Below are 18978 nucleotides of genomic sequence, written 5' to 3' on the forward strand. Positions count from 1 at the left end.
TATAATATGTCCATTTAGAAACTGGGGAAGTTCTTGTTAAACCTAACCTGTTAACTTCCTCCAGTTCACCAACAACCCTCTTAGGTGTAGGGTTACACTGTATAGTTTTATTTAATTCAATCTTATTTATATAGCACCAAATCACAATCGCCTGATGATACTTTAGATTGTTCCTTCAGAACAAGCTGTGGGTGATGGGAGGAAGACATTCTAGTTTCAGAAACTAAAAGATATTACTTTTTAGATCTTACATATTCTGGCCTACTGGCAAATGATTTCTATCTGGGTAAAAGAAACTACCTCTACCACAAACAGGTTACTGGTGACCTGGTGGTTTTTAAGAAATTAATCTTTTGAGGAAAATTCCTTAGGAAAACATAATCCTTTGTTAATCTCCAGCCTCAGGTATTGCATTTATCCGGTTTTCTCAATAGTACCACCATACTCCCCTTTTCTTTCTCCTGTGTACATAGCTGAAAGCTCTGAACTGAGACCTACTGGAAAAGAAACGGCGATCTCAAATGTCAGCTGGCTTTGAGGAAAGCGTGTTGCAATGTTTTCCTTGGGGAATATGCTGCCTTTGCATTGCAAATGAATCTTGACTAAAGTGGTGATGCAACGGTGAGCTGTAACAAAAGCCTATTCATTCACTCTGGGGAGGTATCCGTTATCATTCATTTGCAAGATTAGAAAACCCAGGCTGCCAATGTGTCACTTCAACATGACCAAACTTCTAATTTGAGCAGTATTTCATTAAAGAAGTAATGCTTGACACAGAAACTTTTTTTTTTAATTAAAGAGTTATGAGTTAGAGCCATCCACAGATAAATGTTTCCATCATATTTAAATTTTTCATTCAGATCTGAACCACAAGGTACTGACTGCACAGACAGAACAGCAGATTTACCTTAAATCTAACATGAAAAATTAGGTGAGGTGACACAGTTATGGGCCAAATATTTCACTGTTGGTTACTTGTGTGTATAACAACAGCTTTAGTACCTTCTGTTTGTACAGTGGGTTTTCTTTTTTGTGTTCTGCACCCTCATTTGTTATTGAAGGAGCTGGTGTTTGCTTCTTCAGCTCCTCCAGTTACCACAACATTGCAGGCTGTTGCTTGGTGATGCTTGGCTATAAAGCAGCTTACTGCACTCGCATTTCACACACAATATCCCCAGCCACTCCTCTCAAGTGAACAAGGGACTCCTCAAAGCTCCAAAAATATGGTGAGAAGTCTTTCATTTTCTGTTTAAGTTCCTCTGTTGAACAGCTTCGTATGATTTCTGAGAGAAAAAAACCTCTCACAGGGACATTGGGTGTATAAAATGGAGTGTGATTTTTTATTTATTTATTTATTAGTTTATCTCTTTCTTGGAGTATTTATTCTTTCCAAATGCCTCCTGTATTTTTCTGCATCTTACTAAGTTTGGACCCCCTTTCAGTTTACTTCCTGTTTTATTTTGAAGGTTATATTCTGGTGTGGTTTTCTTTGTTTCCCATTCCTTTCTTTGTTCTTTTCTGATCTTTCTTAAATGTCTGATTAAATTCACCTCTTCCTTTTAGCCAATAAAAATAAGTAAAAAAAAAAAAAAAACTATTCTGAAACCAAAACTGATTCAAATGATATTTTTTTATTAACCAAGTAACTAAAATTAAATCCAAATGTATAGGAAATGTCTTTAGTTTTCTTCTTTAGTTTCAAATTTGGTCAAATGTGTCAACATATCAAGCACTGAAACTGGCATGTCTACATGACAGTATTCATGATGGTATGAGAGTGGTTTATTTTAATACGCTTTCTAAACTTCTTAAACCCCCACTACAATAAATGCCCCAGTTAATTTGTGAAAAAACTAAAACACTGAAACAAAAAATTTAAAAACAATAAAGACTAAACTGAAATGAGCAGGCCATTCTAAAGACTAACTGCAAATAAAGTGAATTGAAAACAAAAAAAGATGAAAACATAAATAAATAACAGTAAGTAGTGATAAATTTGTACATCTATAATAACTCTGATATATAGTCTGTGCATATGCCTTTGTCAGTTCATTTGAGATGTTTTTCCTGCCATTGTAGTACAGACCTTTGTGTTCTTTAAGTTACCAATAAAAAGTCCCCTTTTGATGCTACAAAATACAACAGAATTTCTGTCTGCCATTGGGGTTGTTTTCTGTTGAATAATCTCCTCTGATTAGTGTATTAAAGCTGGAAAGAAAATCTGTGACAAAGACATTAAAATGTAGCTTTTACTTCAGATCTTTGTTTGACATTTGAACCACTTGTTCTTGCAGCGTGAGTGTATCTCTGTCCATGTTGGCCAAGCCGGTGCCCAGATAGGCAATGCATGCTGGGAGCTGTACTGCCTGGAGCACGGCATCCAGCCGGATGGTCAGATGCCCAGTGACAAGACCATTGGAGGAGGAGATGACTCCTTCAACACCTTCTTCAGTGAAACGGGAGCTGGAAAACATGTTCCCAGGGCTGTCTTTGTGGACCTGGAACCAACTGTCATTGGTAAGAATGCAGGAATAACTAGAGAGTGATAAATTAAGTGTCAAACCAAACCACCATTCCTAATCTTTGAGTATACTCTCAATGTCTTCCAAATACAGACGAAGTCCGTACAGGAACCTACCGCCAGCTCTTCCACCCCGAGCAGCTCATCACTGGAAAGGAAGATGCAGCCAATAACTACGCCCGAGGTCACTACACCATCGGGAAAGAGATCATTGACCTGGTTCTTGACAGAATTCGTAAACTGGTGAGTTTATCACTTGTAATGTCATGAGTTAAAATTTCCAGTGTAACTAGTAACAATAAAAAGATTTATTTTCTACCACCAGGCTGACCAGTGCACAGGGCTGCAGGGTTTCCTCATCTTCCACTCCTTTGGAGGAGGAACTGGCTCGGGTTTCACCTCTCTGCTCATGGAGCGTCTCTCTGTTGACTACGGCAAGAAGTCAAAGTTAGAATTCGCCATCTATCCAGCTCCTCAAGTGTCCACAGCTGTGGTGGAGCCCTACAACTCCATCCTGACCACCCACACCACCCTGGAGCACTCTGACTGTGCCTTCATGGTGGACAATGAGGCCATCTATGACATCTGCCGCAGGAACCTGGACATCGAGCGTCCCACCTACACCAACCTCAACAGGCTGATTGGTCAGATCGTCTCCTCCATCACCGCCTCCCTTCGCTTCGATGGAGCCTTGAATGTGGACCTGACAGAGTTCCAGACCAACCTGGTGCCCTACCCTCGCATCCACTTCCCTCTAGCCACCTATGCCCCTGTTATCTCAGCAGAGAAGGCCTATCACGAGCAGCTCTCTGTAGCTGAGATCACCAATGCCTGCTTCGAGCCGGCCAATCAGATGGTGAAGTGTGACCCTCGCCATGGGAAGTACATGGCCTGCTGCCTTCTGTACCGTGGTGATGTGGTACCCAAAGATGTGAATGCCGCCATTGCCACCATCAAGACGAAACGCACCATTCAGTTTGTGGACTGGTGTCCTACAGGTTTCAAGGTGGGCATCAACTACCAGCCCCCCACCGTGGTTCCTGGAGGAGACCTGGCCAAAGTGCAGAGAGCCGTGTGCATGCTGAGCAACACCACTGCCATCGCAGAGGCCTGGGCTCGACTCGACCACAAGTTCGATCTGATGTACGCCAAGAGGGCCTTCGTCCACTGGTATGTGGGAGAGGGAATGGAGGAGGGAGAGTTCTCAGAGGCCAGAGAGGACATGGCTGCCCTGGAGAAGGATTATGAGGAGGTGGGAACTGACAGCATCGGCGATGAAGGAGAGGAAGAGGGGGAGGAGTTTTAAAGCTAAATTAATCAATGAGATCAAGTCTAAGTTTCTTTCAAACAAACTGAGCTGCACATTCCTGTAGGTTTTAGACAATAATCTGACAAAAGCTTTGTTTGTAGCACAGTAAAGCCTTTTGTTGCTCCTTCAGTTCTGTGAAATTAAAACTACTACCTATAAGCCTTTCAAAGTTGGCAAGCACCTCGACATTTGCATTGTTGTATAATATTCTTAGACCCTAGTTTCCACTCTACAATCCTCTGTTTGCAGTGACAAGATATCATGTTTACCGTGTGTCTTTTTCTTGAGACATTAAACTGACAAGTCTTTGTCTAATCATGCTGCACAACTCAAGCTTTATTTGCCCTTCCTGAATAGCCTGAATATCTAAATCTTACGCACCAAAAAAACAACGACCCAGGATTAGACCTGCTTTCCCTGTAGTGTTTGCTCTTCATCCATAAAGAATAAATGTGAGGTAATCACTTGTTGCAGTTTATTTATTCATATGTTTTGGAACAAATATGTCATTATGTTGTCTTAAGGAGGTTTTCTTTGTCATTATTTGAAAGGGAAGCTGAACGAAAAAATGCATGTTTGCGAGCTTTTTACATTTTATATGACATATCTCAGAAATAAGTTTAAAAACCCTTAAATGACTGCAATTAAAAATAGTATAAAAATATTTTTTTTAATCGCTAAAATTAACAACGGGATGTGAAGAAACAACCACTTAGAATTCACGTCCTAGTTGTGTTCATTTTGGTGAGGAGATATTAAGTGAGTGTTTCAGTGTAACCTTTGTTTTACAAGGTAATTCATGAACAACACGTCCTGAGTTGAAATGGCAGCCTGGCAAAAGACAAAGGTTATTGGGAAAAAGGGGGTAAGAATCAAATGAAAAAAGTAAACACTTTTTAAAAGCATTTTTTTTAAAGTTAAAAGTGTCTAGGTATAAGACACACTTGTATGAATGTGTTTGTGGGTGAAGCTTATAGCAGAAAAGCACTTTGAGTGCTCAAAGTAGATACCAGAGAATGTCTCATAACACCCACTTTACCTGGTGGTAAAAGTTTTAATCAAATTCTTTAGAGGGTAATTACAACAAAAGTTAAAAAGTCACAGTTATATGTCATCACTACAATAACGTCAGTTCAACTTTCTTTGTTTTCCCTAAAGAAAAAAAAGCAAGAGTTAATGCACCTTAATTTCAGTTTTTCAAATTATTTAAAGTATTTTTCATCTGGCTCTCTGAGCCCAACTAATATTTAAAACTTTATTTCAAAGCCTGATGGACAACTATTGTAGGCAACGGTGGCTTTTAATTCACCTTTTATCCAGACTATCTTTTTTGTTTCTGTCTTAACACGAAATGTGAAGACACGTTTAGAGCTGAAAAGACGACATACTGAAAGACGAGATACAAAATCGGACCGTATGTGAATGCAGCACTACCCAACGTTCGTTCCCGCCAACAGGAAATTCAAACCTTCGGTTTGGCTACGCCCCCTCAAAAAGTATAAATAAGACCGGCTGCTCTTCCGCTCTTCAGTCCTGCCTTCACCAACCGATTCTTCAACGTCGGGTCGAAGGAGAAAACAGCACAAAAATGGTAAGCTTAGTAAACGTTTGTCGGTTTTTTTTTTAAATAACGTTGCTTGCTTTCTTTTTAAGTCACATAATGACGGGTGTTACAATAAACGCAAGGTTTTTGTTAAAAAAAATAAATGATTAAAAAAAACTGCCAAGCGCTATGGACTAATTTATTTAAATCTTAAAATATAGCTCTAAGTAAAAGTATTTTGAATATATTTTTTTTAAAAATTCTGTTTTGTGTACGCATGTGCGCACTTAACATTATGTGACGTGGAAGCAGGCCAAACTGCTGGCGCAGTTAAAACTAAAGAGACAAAAAAAAAGAGTGCAGATCAAACCCCACGAGTTCGTAATAAAAAAGACGTTTTAAAGAAATAGAAATGGCCTGTAACGGTCGTGTGCACACGTGTCATGTCTTTCTGTAAGCGGTCGTGCTGAAACTGAAACTTCTGGGGGTTTTTTTTTTTTTTTTTTTTAACTGGCGCCATTAGATAACGCCCTGTCCGTGAACGTTACACAGAGGTGGGGATCAGAGTGGGGGCAGGGAGCAGAGCTGCTTCCGCTCTGAATGGATTTTTTTTTTTTTCCAAAACTCCTCTGCCCGCAGGGTGATTTTTAGTGATCTGCTGTTTTTGGGAGGGGTCACCCTGCCATGTTGGAGCTCATCAGGCATGCGGAAAGCCCTACCTAAGGGTAAAACTGCTGCTCGGATGTTCCGGTGTTGTGCCAAAAAGTGATTGTCTGCCAAAAACTGATTTCCAGTGTTTCTGTGTATTTTTTATGTGTAATATCTTTACGTATGTTCGTAAATAGACTTCGGTGAACAGGGGATACAAAGGGGTTGCATAAAGAATTAAAAAATTATGTTTTTTAAGTATCTTTACAACTTGTACTTACATTATAGCCAATCCGGTCCTTTATCCCCATTTAAAATATTTTTACAGAACTATTGTAATATTTGCTGCCATTTCTGCTGTCCTGTTGGGCAACTTACTCTTACAAAATACATTTTTAATGTTAATGAGATTTTTTTTTTTTTTTTACTGCATAAATAAAGGTTATATAAAAGTCGCTGCCAAAAACTGATTGCGGCTTGTATCTTGTTACACGAATGTTGTTTGTGGCTCAAGATGACTTTATGTCAAGGGATGCATTTGACATATGTTTAACATATTATAGCCCAACAAGTTACTTATAGCACTTTAAATATGAGCAATTGCGTTTTGGCAAATACCGGAAATCAGTTTTTGGCAGACAATCACTTTTTGGCACAACACCGGCATGTCCTGACACTGCACTGAAGTTAATCTTTTTTCCTTTCACACTCTACAATTGAATGTGTCTTGTTTCCAAAAATCTTACAAATGAAATTACTAAGTCTTCTGAATTAAACATTTTTAAATAAATGTTAATGTTTTATGTCATTAAACATTCAGACACTTATCTCTAACCACCTACACCACTTTGTTTTTCATTTCAGAATTATTATTTTTTGATCGTACTTTAACCCACGAGTTTACTCACTATATAGAGGGTAATATTCTCAACGCCTTTGTTACTTGCTTTAATAAAGAACCTAAACCTTCAATAAGACTAATGGGAGGTTAGTTTTTTAAATCGGGTCTAGATACTTACAGAAACTTTAAAGTTCAGTCAAATTGATTAGTACAATTAGTTACACCTTTGTTAGTATCACATTCAACTCTCTTTTTGCTTCTGAGGGTTCTTGATTAAAAAGACTTTGAGAAACAACCACATGAAGGATGGAAATGGACATAACCAGGAAACCACTTTAATCTGGATTCCAACAGCTCATTTCCAAATATAGGAAAATAAAACTGTCGGTTCACCTTTTTAGACTTTCTGTTGGATTAAAATCTTTCAGTGTTTGGAAATGGTGCAAATATTTACAAAGCCCTGTTGTTCACGAGAACATGCAAGTTTATTACTACCTTAAAAAGCTTTGACCTTCCTCAAAAGTAAAATAATCTGGACTGTAATTAGAGTAATAGTATACTTTTCCTGTTTATGATCTGCTGTGTATTTGCTAACCAAGATCAAAATATTAAAACTGATATGGTGCCCTATTAACCAGGGTTTTTCATGCACTCACCCAAATGCAAATAACCAGTTTTGGCAACAAGGTTACTTATTCAAACATACATGACAGTCATAAATATTTGATCATTTATAGACTGCCTTAAAATGCAGTTCTGTGATAAACATTGTAAATGCAAAGCAAGAGCTAGGCTAACTCATCTTTTCCTCTGCTCTTCCACAGCGTGAGTGTATTTCAATGCACGTCGGCCAGGCCGGAGCCCAAATGGGCAATGCATGCTGGGAGCTGTACTGCCTGGAGCATGGCATCCAGCCGGACGGTCAAATGCCCAGTGACAAAACTATCGGAGGAGGCGACGACTCCTTCAACACCTTCTTCAGTGAGACTGGCGCTGGCAAACATGTTCCCAGAGCAATCTTTGTGGACTTGGAGCCGACAGTCATTGGTAAATATTTCTAAATGTGCAGCTTGGTCCCTTATTTTAAAACCAGTTGTGTATGAGAAAGTTTAAATTAATGTTGAAGTTCCCCACAAATGACTACAGATGAGCAAAAAGTCAGTAAGGTACACATCATTCTCCAGTATATTTGCAACTTCACCAGATAACAAGAGATCGATCCCCTTTCTGTGCCATTTTCTTCAATCTGCTTTGATCCTTTCCCTGCTGATACCAACACTGCTGGCTCTGAGCTCTGGATTACATTAGCCACTTTACTTTTGTTGCCGTCATTAGGAACATTTTTGTCATGTTCTCTGACTTCGTATCACTCAGTGGAACAGCCTCTTGATGTTTATCGAAGTTTCCCCTAACTGTCAAATTCATATTTGGTCAGACAGGTTTTACTACAAAAATCTGGCTTTCTTCTGACTAATGCTACCAATCTTCCATTTGCTATTTATTCGTGATGTCATTTCCATTTTGTTAAACTCCTGCACAGTTGGTGTGGAGCACTCATAATTTTGTTGTACATGTACCATGACAATAAAGGGCTATTCTAATAGAATAGAACAGAATAGCTAGTTGGCTGCTCACTGTTGGTGCTAGCAGCACAAGTGAGGCACTTGAAAGCAAAACTAAGACCCACATGCTTTGGTTTTAGCCTTCACATAGGAATTGGTCCAAAGGCTCTTGGAGGCAGTTGCAAAAGTCAGTTTTTCATTTTTAAGTTGGGTTGCCATCCATTATGACTTGGGCAATAAAAGTGAGTGTTGACTCACAATTTTTTCAAATTAAATAAATGTGGTCGAGTTACTTTAAGTTTCTTGTAGGAAGCCACTTCATAACCCGTCAGTAAATGGTCTAAAATAGGCTTAAATATAGCTTCATTCTGAATAAATGATTTTACTCATAGCATAAATTTTTGCAGCTTTGGACACAAATATAAGAAAGGCGCCCAGTGTTTCATGATGAAGTGGAGCCACCACTAAAGGTCTATTTGTTTGTTCCTCAGATGAAGTCCGTACAGGAACCTACCGCCAGCTTTTCCACCCCGAGCAGCTCATCACTGGAAAGGAAGACGCAGCCAACAACTACGCCCGAGGTCACTACACAGTGGGTAAAGAGATCATTGACCTGGTTCTTGACAGGACTCGCAAACTGGTGAGCACAAATCTTTGGAACAAGTTAAAGCTGGTGCTTTTAATAAGACTTGAGGGTTAACGTTTCAGACACTTTTATTTTCCAGGCTGACCAGTGCACAGGGCTGCAGGGTTTCCTCATCTTCCACTCCTTTGGAGGAGGAACCGGCTCCGGTTTCACCTCTCTGCTCATGGAGCGTCTCTCTGTTGACTACGGCAAGAAGTCAAAGTTGGAGTTTGCAGTTTACCCAGCTCCTCAAGTGTCCACAGCCGTGGTGGAGCCCTACAACTCCATCCTGACCACCCACACCACCCTGGAGCACTCTGACTGTGCCTTCATGGTGGACAATGAGGCCATCTATGACATCTGCCGCAGGAACCTGGACATCGAGCGTCCCACCTACACCAACCTCAACAGGCTGATTGGTCAGATCGTCTCCTCCATCACCGCCTCCCTTCGCTTCGATGGAGCCTTGAACGTGGACCTGACAGAGTTCCAGACCAACTTGGTGCCCTACCCTCGCATCCACTTCCCTCTGGCCACCTATGCCCCTGTTATCTCAGCAGAGAAGGCCTATCACGAGCAGCTCTCTGTGGCTGATATCACCAATGCCTGCTTCGAGCCAGCCAATCAGATGGTGAAGTGTGACCCTCGCCATGGGAAGTACATGGCCTGCTGCCTCCTGTACCGTGGTGATGTAGTACCCAAAGATGTCAATTCAGCCATTGCCACCATCAAGACAAAACGCACCATTCAGTTTGTGGACTGGTGTCCTACAGGCTTCAAGGTGGGCATCAACTACCAGCCCCCCACCGTGGTTCCTGGAGGAGACCTGGCCAAGGTGCAGAGAGCAGTGTGCATGCTGAGCAACACCACCGCCATCGCAGAGGCCTGGGCTCGACTCGACCACAAGTTCGATCTGATGTACGCCAAGAGGGCCTTCGTCCACTGGTATGTGGGAGAGGGAATGGAGGAGGGAGAGTTCTCAGAGGCCAGAGAGGACATGGCTGCCCTGGAGAAGGATTACGAGGAGGTGGGAACCGACAGTGTTGGAGAGGAGGACGAAGGCGAGGAGTACTAGGCTTCTGGAAGGTCCATTTGCTGATTGCTGTAGTTCAGTGTTTACAAAGCAATATTGGACTTGTATCTTTCTGCAGTTCTGCACATTCCAGCCAGCAATGCATTTATTCCAAATAAAACCACAATAAAGTTATACTTTGTCTGTGTTTACTTTGGGTCGGAATGAATGCAATCTCTCAAGTTGTAATGTGTACATTCTATGAAACATGAAGTTCAGAGAATTAGAGTTTAAGTTTTGTGTGAATTATTTCATTTATTTATTTATTTTGTTTTGTTAAATGTAATCAAAGTAAATGCTTGGAAATGAGTGACTCAAACCTGGTTAGCTGGAAGAAAACTTGCAGAAAAATTAATTTAAACATTTGTAGCTCCAGCTAATCAAATTGAAGAGTCTATAAAAAGCTATTAAAACATGTGAAGAGATCTAAATTTAAAGGATTAAAATGGTGCAAGTATAGCTAAGTGGTATGCATGGATGTAGTTCTACAAAACCGCAATAAAGAACTGGCTGTCGCGAAGCCTCAGACAAAGTCAGAACTCGCATGAAGTATTTGCAGCACTTGCACACGAAAAGATTTATTTAAGGTCTTACAGATACAAAATAGCTTTTATTTTTTTCCTCTTAGAATAGTTTCTTTTTTTAAGATTTTCTTTTATCTTGCGTGAGGCAACAAACAATATTCAGAGACACAAAACAATCCAAATGGCACAAAGGATGTTAGTCGTGTGAGGAGAGGAAATTAAATGTCAGTCTTCACACTGCATTACAACACTTTTAGAGCATTCAGATGCTTTCAAATACATGTAGACTTAAATATGCATTTTAAATTTAGCTTATTCCTTGAGGCAAAAGTCAATTCATTTCAACAGCTACAACACTTTCAGATTGGATTTCAACAGGTAACAATCAGATTTAAAACTGAAAACCACTTTCAATAGCCACATGATCCAGGTTTAATTTTCATTACTTCTTTCTCCTGAAGGTCCCTGGACACACCCGTGTCAACTATCGAAACAGATTAACTCCTTGCTAAAATCTTCAGTCTCTGTGACTCCTATTAATGCTGTCGTTTGTCAGTAGACAGAAAGAGAAAGGTAGGTTACAAGTCAAGCGCGTGGGTCAAGTCGTTGGGGTCCGTTCATCAGAGCCCTGCTCGATACTGGTTTCACTGGGGCAGAGCTTTGAGAATGGCATTCACCTCCTCAGCAACTGCAGTCAGTGCAAACTCAAACTGGTCCTGGAAAAGAGAAAAGGCCAATTTTCCATTGGTACTCCCCGAAGTTAAAGGAACTTAGCGTAAAGTAGAAAATACTGGAAGCTAAGAAATGCTCAAGTCTGTCTGCAAAAGTATTGTACTCTTATATGCATTTAATGTAAGACTGAAAGACATATCACTGAACACAAAGACTAGTAGCAAAACATCCCATCAAAAGTTTTTGCAACAATAACTGCCCACATTTGAATGAAGTGTGTGGTTAAAACTAGTCCACCAATCAGAGAAAGAACAAAGACATATTTGGACCTAATTGTTCAATTAGAATCATCAAAATGATTTGATGTGACTAACTGATATTACCTTGCCTGATATTACCTTTTATAGAGCTATGATTTTGCTCTATAAAAACCAAGTTAAAATATTAAAACTCCTTCCAACACTAGTTTCAATTAATGTTGGAAACCAGAATAAAACTGAAACCAATTAAAACTAGAAACCTAAATCTAGTTTAAAGTCATGAAGCAGTCTAAAACCAGCTAAAAACTAAACAAAGTCAAAGCTATGCCATAAACCAGTCTAAAACCAGTTAAAATAATGTAGTCACCAAATTCAGATAAAGCTTCTTTTTTTAAACTAGTTTAAGACAGATTTTTTCTTTATTTCTTATTATTCTTCAGAAAAACAAAAAAATGAACCGCAAGTAAATGAAAAGAGAGAAGAGAAACTCACCTTGGTGCGGACCATCCCAGGCCTCTGATCTCGGACATGCTCCAGTGTAGCAGCGATGTCTATCTCTTTCACGCCTGCAAAAAGAGATAGACTGGTTAAACTTTTATTACAAGATTGTTTTTTGTAAGGACTGAGGAAAAGGGCAGACAGACTTTACATACTCTAGAATTATATTACTACAGATGCTGTTGACAGTGATCTGATGGCTTTAAACTACAATGTCCTGAAGATGGAATACAAAAAGAAAATCTTAGATACTACAACCCAGCAGTTCTAGATCCCCAAGAATTCTAGATAATAATACCACAAGTGTTCATCTGTGAAGGCTCTCAGTCTTCCAGGTCATCGTAGTCTAAGGAGCTTGGAAAGAAAAGTGTCTGGACTTCTTTAAGTTTTCTTGAACTTAAAGAAAACTTAATAAAGCCTCTCATCCGAGAAACTTCTTTAGTTCTAAGCGCAATTGGTGGACAGTCCCGGATTTTAAGCCCCCCTACTGATCCTCTACCTAATCACATGAGCCAAGGTGTGAAAATGGGTGTGGGTTCCAATCAGCCAAGGTTTCGGGTGAACCCATAGTAAAACCTAGCCCAACCCTATCGTGATTTATTGAGGTCAAATGGCCCAGGATGTGAGTGGGCGTTAAGGCGTCTGGGAAGGGATCTCATAACTGAATTTTAGATAGCAGACAGTTGGTGTCGTAAAGCCCCGCTCTCTGTTCAAAGATGGTCATTCACAGTGGACATAGATGGCTTATATATAAGTGTTCCAGATAGGGGAGCCCAAGAGTTCTTAGACTATAAATGTGGACAACCCAGTAAAAGGCAGAGTTCTCCAATTAGAGATTATGAACTGTATTAAAAATGATCAAGGGGAGTTTAAGTTTTGCGCTAATTTGGTTTGCATTCGTTTGTCTACACTCGTGGAACGGCTTAATTTCCTTTTCTTTCAAAAAGGATGGTCAGTGTATACTCTGCTCAAGGAGATAACAAAGGAATCATCTTTCTTTGGGTCACTTACCTCAGTTAGGCCCCAGTTGCACAGGCCTAGAGATCAATTTATGACTCCCTGAAAAACACTGGTTGGTAGGGGAAAATGTATATTCCCTTTCTAGCTGGAGAGTGGTTGTTGGAGGCAGTTGCCAGGTGAAATCACTCTGCAACACAACCCTCTTTGAGACTGATTTAATTATAAGCAGACTGCTGGGGGGCAAAGTGAAAGTTTTGCCTTTTCACACGTTTTAACTCCAGTGATAAGGCACGACTACTTTAAAGGCAAACAAACATGTTTCCAGTTTGTGTCTCACTTATTCTTTTGTAAGAAAGACTTTAACAAACTACAGGGGACTGCTACAGTCTACTAGTGATCCCTGCAAAGCAAATGCAAGGAGTGTTTTATTCCAGCAACCAGTGTCTAGCACTTCATGACTGTAGCTTTAGAAAATCTATGGGAAAATTTTGTAACATCAACGAAAAAGATTTACTGCTTACAGACAATGACTATGCAGAGAGCCATAGGAATTTTTTTTAGACTAGATCACCAAACCTTTGCAGCAGTTTTATCACATTTGATTGGTAATTCTGCAAATGCAGTTTTTATGTTGTAGTGGTCATTGACATAAACAGCTCTCTCTCCATTTGTATAGATCAGGGCTTTAAAATAACTGCCTGGACGTGTTACACACTACATTCTCATGGAACAAAAACCCACGTGCAGTCATAAATATAAGTGTTTACCTTTAGCCATGCGATTCAGAACCATATCAATCAGTATGTAAGTCCCGGTCCGTCCTGTACCATCACTGTAAGCAAAGAAGAACAAAGGTAAATATTAGACACCACAAAATAAATATGAGAATTTCTTCAATTTACTCAGATAACATCAAACAAAACATCAAACTAGCACCATTCTAGCTTACTGACTACTGTCTACTTAATTAAAGACTAACTACAGATGATAATAAACTCTTTAAAAAGTACTAAAACTAATTGTTTATACTACAGAAGTTCCATGAAAGTTGGTCAAGTGTATACATATGTCACACCGTTTGTGGTATTCAGGGGCAGATTTTAGCAAATATTTACATATCTTGGCATTTGTGTAGTACCTGCAGTGCACGATGATGGGGCAGGATCGTCCTCTGTAGCACTTATTCACCTTCCTGAGGAGAGAGATCATATAGGGAAGTGGGGAAGGAAAGGTTAATAGGATGTAGCAAATGGCCTTTGGTACATGGGGTGCAGGTGGTTATGATTGTGTGGCACACCCAAAATGCATGGCCACTTTTGTGTTAATCATTTAATTTAATTTATTTAATTTGTTTATCAGTTATTTTCTGTGGCTATTAATATCCAAAATGACTTTGACAACATGACCAACCTAACCAGTGCATTATTTTGTCACATAAAGTGTATAGAAGGTACAAAGAAATGGAGCAACACCCCAGGCGGAACTATTATTCCAAGACAAGTGCAACCCGGTTGCTTTAGGGGGATGGACTTCCGCCCACGAGTCAGATGCAATCTGAGAGGCAAACCGAGTGCACTGTCTTCATTGCTCCTGAACTTTACCTGTGTTTGCAGGGATTTCTTCTTTGTTATTGTGGCACCATTCCTGGGGCCCGTAACAAATTGTGGGGGCTCGTCCGGGATCCACTTCCTGTTGAGTCTTCTAAGGAAGAGGGTCCAGAGATACTAGAACCAGAAAGTCAACGTGAGATGGCATCGCTGTAGCCGAGACGACAGCTGGTGGGTGTCCACAAAGAGAAGTCAAGATCTGTACGAGGGTCTTCACTCCACCAACGGAACTGCACCTCTGTGTCTCATTAGTCGAAGCTCATCATGGCAGCAGCGCGCAAGGAGCTGGTTTGGAGCATCAAAAAGAACTTGTATAAGCTTTCAGGTGCAGAAGCCTATCAGCTCGCAAGGGACCTGGTCACAGACAGCCAGAGTAGTGAATTAGAGTCCACTGATGAAGAAGGTTGTGTGGATTGCATTATCAACTATATGCAGTCAGATGCTTTGTTAAATTCTGAGGATGAGGGAATGAGTCAGTTGCTGGTGCTAAATGATCTTGTATGCAGTATGGTTGAAAATCGTGGCCTATTGAACACTGCTAATGGGGTGGCGCAGCCACTGGAGTCACCAGTTGTTAGTGCTAAGACAGTCGAGCGCACTACAGTGACACATGCTACCTTAGGCCAGTTACCACCAGTTACTAACACTCAACAGCATACCACCCCCTTACTTTCCATCCCCAGAGAGCCTACAACATCACAGCAGACTGACTTTGGTGCACAGGCTCGCACCACCAATCTGAGTCCAACCCAGCCTAGAATCATAAATGATGAGCGGGGTGGAGAGCCACAGCATTTTAGAAATGCAAGTAACACACATCCTAGTGGGGCACACAGTATAGGTGACCCAGTAACACATGCAGCAATATCTCACCCCTCATCACATGTAAACACTGAGAGAATGGTTTCCTTAAAGGACCTCTCTTACCTCCAACGGAGGGAATTTAAGGTACATGGTGGCCAGATTGGGGACCACAATGCTGACATAACTTATAGCAGCATATGTAAACAGATAGATGAAGGCATTAGAGAGGGTTTCACAGAGACTGAGGTTATCCGGGGTGTACTGAGAATTGTAAAGCCAGGTGTCTTCAAGGATATGCTCATCAACAAAGATGAAATCATTGTGAATGAACTCAAGGGCTTTCTCAGATCACACCTGGGTGAAAAGGCCAGCACTGAATTGTTCCAAGAGCTTATGTGTGCAAGACAGAGTGAACAAGAAACCCCACAACAGTTCTTGTACCGCATGATTGGACTCAAACAGAAGATCCTGTTCCAATCAAAACAGGTCAGTACAGACATTCGTTATGAACCCAAAACTATTCAGGAAGTCTTTCTTCACAGTATCTACCAAGGCCTGGGCACAAAACATACTGACATCAGACAGCAACTAAGGCCACTCCTTTCAAACAGCAACGTCACTGATGAGGAGATTCTCAGACAGGTTATGAAGATGATTAGCGATGAAAATGAACACCAGCGTAGGTTAGGTCATGCCCCCCGTCAAAAAACAACACATACACATAGTGTCCAGGTGGAAGGAGGAGATGTGAGTGCAAACAGTGGGGATAATGATGCGATCCAACAGCTTAGTGCACAAGTAGAGGCTTTGACTAACATGGTTGCGACTTTAATGGGCCAACAAGCGGCAGCTATTCATACAACCCAATCAAAGACTGCACCTTTCCAAACGCCAGGCCAGGACCAATTCCATGGCACCCAACCTCTTGTTAACCAGGCACTCACTCCTCCACCAAGTCAACCTTCAGCTGCAAGGAGAGGTAAAATACCCAGCTGCACCAAATGTATGCAGCAAGGCTCAGAAAACTGTAATCACTGCTTTGTGTGTGGGGATGCCGGGCATAGGGCAATTGGCTGTGTAAAACGAACCAACCAGCCGGGAAACGGGAGCCGGTCTCTGTTGAGGGACAGACAGAGACCATCCCAAATCCCCAGTCCCACTCAGTAATGCCCACTAGCAAACTGAGACGTCTGAAGGGAAAGGGAAAAAAACGCTGCAAAGAAAGCCAGCCCTCCCCACCGAAAAGCCAAGCAGTTACTGACAGTACAGCCCGAACAGTGCCATTGATTGGTAAAAGGAGCCTACTAAATTGTTTTGTCAACGGCTATGCTGTGACAGTACTATTTGATACTGGCTCACAAGTGAGCATCATTGATAGATCCTGGAAGGAGACGTTCATTCCCCAATATGCAGTGAGGCCCTTACAAGAACTTCTTGATCCTGGGGAAAGCCTTGACCTGTGTGCAGCAAATGGACAGCCAATCCCATATGATGGGTGGGTGGAGCTAACAGTTAATCTCCCGGGGAACACCGATCCCAACCTTACAATGGAAGTACCCTTCCTAATCAGCCAGCTCCCCCTCCCCCAGCCACTACTGGGAGCCAATGTCCTCCAAGGGATGATTAATAGTCATAAGTGTGATGCAGATGCACACACTATGATCCTCAGCCTTCTCCGCAAAGCCCTAGGAGTGGAGGAAGAACAGGCAAGAGCCATGGTCAACTTTATCAATCTGCAGAAAGAGTCAAACCACAGTATAACCACCATTAGGGTAGGGAAGGAAAATGTTTATGTTCCACCTGGTAAAACGGTAAATGTGCGATGTAAAGTACCATCTACCTTTGACATTTCCAACCCTGTTGTCCTGTATGAGCCACTAGAGGATAGCGCCACGCTAGAGCAGCTGAGTGTGGGGGAAGGATTGTTGGAAATCAGTAACACCAAACAACCATTTGTTAGAGTGCCAATTTCCAACCACACAAACCAAGTAATCACTCTGCCAAAGAGGTCCCAACTTGGCTCCATCCAACATGTTGCCAAAGTTCTGGAGCCAGGCGAACAGGACGTTGGAGATGGGGGTCCAACACAAGCTTGTGTATTGAAGGCTGAAGTTAATGTGGCCTCTCCTGGTACTCCCCTGCTGACCTGTGGCGACCACCGGTTGACCTCAGTCACCTTAGTTCAGAACAGCAGAGAATAGTCGAGAAAATGTTGAATGAGGAATCAGCTGCTTTTGCACGGGACGGCAGTGACATTGGATGTATACCCTCTCTCCAAATGTCAGTTAGACTCAAAGATGACACCCCAGTCCAAAAGGCTTATGCGTCAGTCCCAAAGCCATTGTACAGGGAGGTTAAAGAATATATACAGGAGCTGCTTGTGAAGGGGTGGATTGTAAAATCACACTCGCCATATGCTGCCCCTATTGTTTGTGTGAGAAAGAAAGACGGATCATTGCGCCTGTGCATTGATTACCGGCTTCTCAACAAAAAGACTGTGCCAGATCGGCACCCCTCCCCCGCATACAGGACCTGATTGACTCACTCGGAGGCTACAGGTGGTTTTCCATCCTAGATCAGGGCAAGGCTTACCACCAAGGCTTTATCGCGGAGGGGTCCAGGCACCTGACTGCATTCACCACCCCATGGGGCTTATATGAGTGGGTCAGGATCCCGTTTGGCCTTTCTAATGCACCAGCAGCCTTCCAAAGAAGCATGGAGGAAATGTTGGACACACTCAGGGATGAGTGTTGCATCCCTTATCTGGATGATGTGCTATGTTTCTCCAGGTCCTTTGAGGAACATGTTGAGGTCTTGCGGCGTGTACTTCAAGCTCTGCAACGCCATGGAGTTAAGCTCCGCCCTGAGAAATGTGAGCTACTCCGCAAAGAGGTCAGGTATGTAGGCCGCCTGGTGTCGGCAGATGGAGTGAGGATAGACCCAAAGGACCTAGAGGCAGTACAGGCGCTAAAGCAAAAAGCCCCTCAAACAGTCGGTGATGTCAGGCAGCTACTGGGTTTTCTGAGCTACTACCGGGCTTATGTGCAGGACTTCTCCCGCATAGCCAGACCGCTTTATGAATTGCTCAAGACAAACCCCAGCCCACCTCTAACTAACCTTGTAAGAGAAAAGGGGAAGGGGCCGCAGTTATCTTCACGGACTCCAGTAGAGTGGGGCAGCCAACACCAACAGATTCTTGAGCGTCTCATAGACATTCTAACAAGCCCACCAGTGCTAGCCTACCCAGACTTTGATCACCCTTTCATACTGCACACAGACGCGTCCCAACAGGGCCTGGGGGCGGTCCTGTACCAGAAACAAGATGATAAGATGAGGGTGATAGGTTATGGGTCACGCACACTGACCCCAGCAGAACAGAATTACCACCTCCATAGTGGGAAACTGGAGTTTCTGGCCTTGAAATGGGCAGTATGTGAAAAATTTGTCGACTACCTGTACTATGCGCCCCATTTCACGGTCTTCACGGACAACAACCCCCTGACCTACATTATGAGCACAGCCAAGCTCAATG

The 18978-nt window shown here is 41.9% G+C and overlaps 3 protein-coding genes across 5 annotated transcripts in view; 2 read left to right on the forward strand and 1 right to left on the reverse strand.

The window, feature by feature from the left end:
• Positions 1 to 1175: 1175 nt before the first annotated feature.
• Positions 1176 to 4294, forward strand: LOC146547352 (tubulin alpha-1A chain-like). The gene is made up of 4 exons (XM_085264701.1): positions 1176 to 1226; positions 2295 to 2517; positions 2616 to 2764; positions 2847 to 4294. The coding sequence occupies exons 1-4, from the start codon at positions 1224 to 1226 to the stop codon at positions 3825 to 3827; spliced, it is 1356 nt and encodes a 451-aa protein (XP_085120827.1). The 5' UTR covers positions 1176 to 1223; the 3' UTR covers positions 3828 to 4294.
• A 971-nt stretch (positions 4295 to 5265) lies between these two features.
• Positions 5266 to 10256, forward strand: LOC146547353 (tubulin alpha chain-like). Its single transcript, XM_085264702.1, has 4 exons — positions 5266 to 5421; positions 7687 to 7909; positions 8916 to 9064; positions 9150 to 10256. The coding sequence occupies exons 1-4, from the start codon at positions 5419 to 5421 to the stop codon at positions 10122 to 10124; spliced, it is 1350 nt and encodes a 449-aa protein (XP_085120828.1). The 5' UTR covers positions 5266 to 5418; the 3' UTR covers positions 10125 to 10256.
• A 417-nt stretch (positions 10257 to 10673) lies between these two features.
• The window catches only part of ptprnb (protein tyrosine phosphatase receptor type Nb), a 62853-nt gene continuing 54548 nt past the window's right edge, over positions 10674 to 18978 (reverse strand). For all 3 annotated transcript variants that reach the window (XM_085264693.1, XM_085264694.1, XM_085264692.1), the window contains 4 exons: positions 14174 to 14227; positions 13803 to 13867; positions 12070 to 12143; positions 10674 to 11361 (listed from right to left, as the gene is read on the reverse strand). In XM_085264693.1, the coding sequence (XP_085120819.1) occupies positions 11290 to 11361; positions 12070 to 12143; positions 13803 to 13867; positions 14174 to 14227 (265 nt within the window). In that variant the 3' untranslated portion in view covers positions 10674 to 11289. The remainder of the gene's footprint in view (positions 11362 to 12069; positions 12144 to 13802; positions 13868 to 14173; positions 14228 to 18978) is intronic.

The sequence above is a fragment of the Mchenga conophoros genome, linkage group LG23 (assembly GCF_057382185.1).
Source record: "Mchenga conophoros isolate Kocher_MC1m ecotype Shallow Benthic linkage group LG23, M_conophoros_male_GT1.1, whole genome shotgun sequence".
NCBI classification, from domain to species: domain Eukaryota; kingdom Metazoa; phylum Chordata; class Actinopteri; order Cichliformes; family Cichlidae; genus Mchenga; species Mchenga conophoros.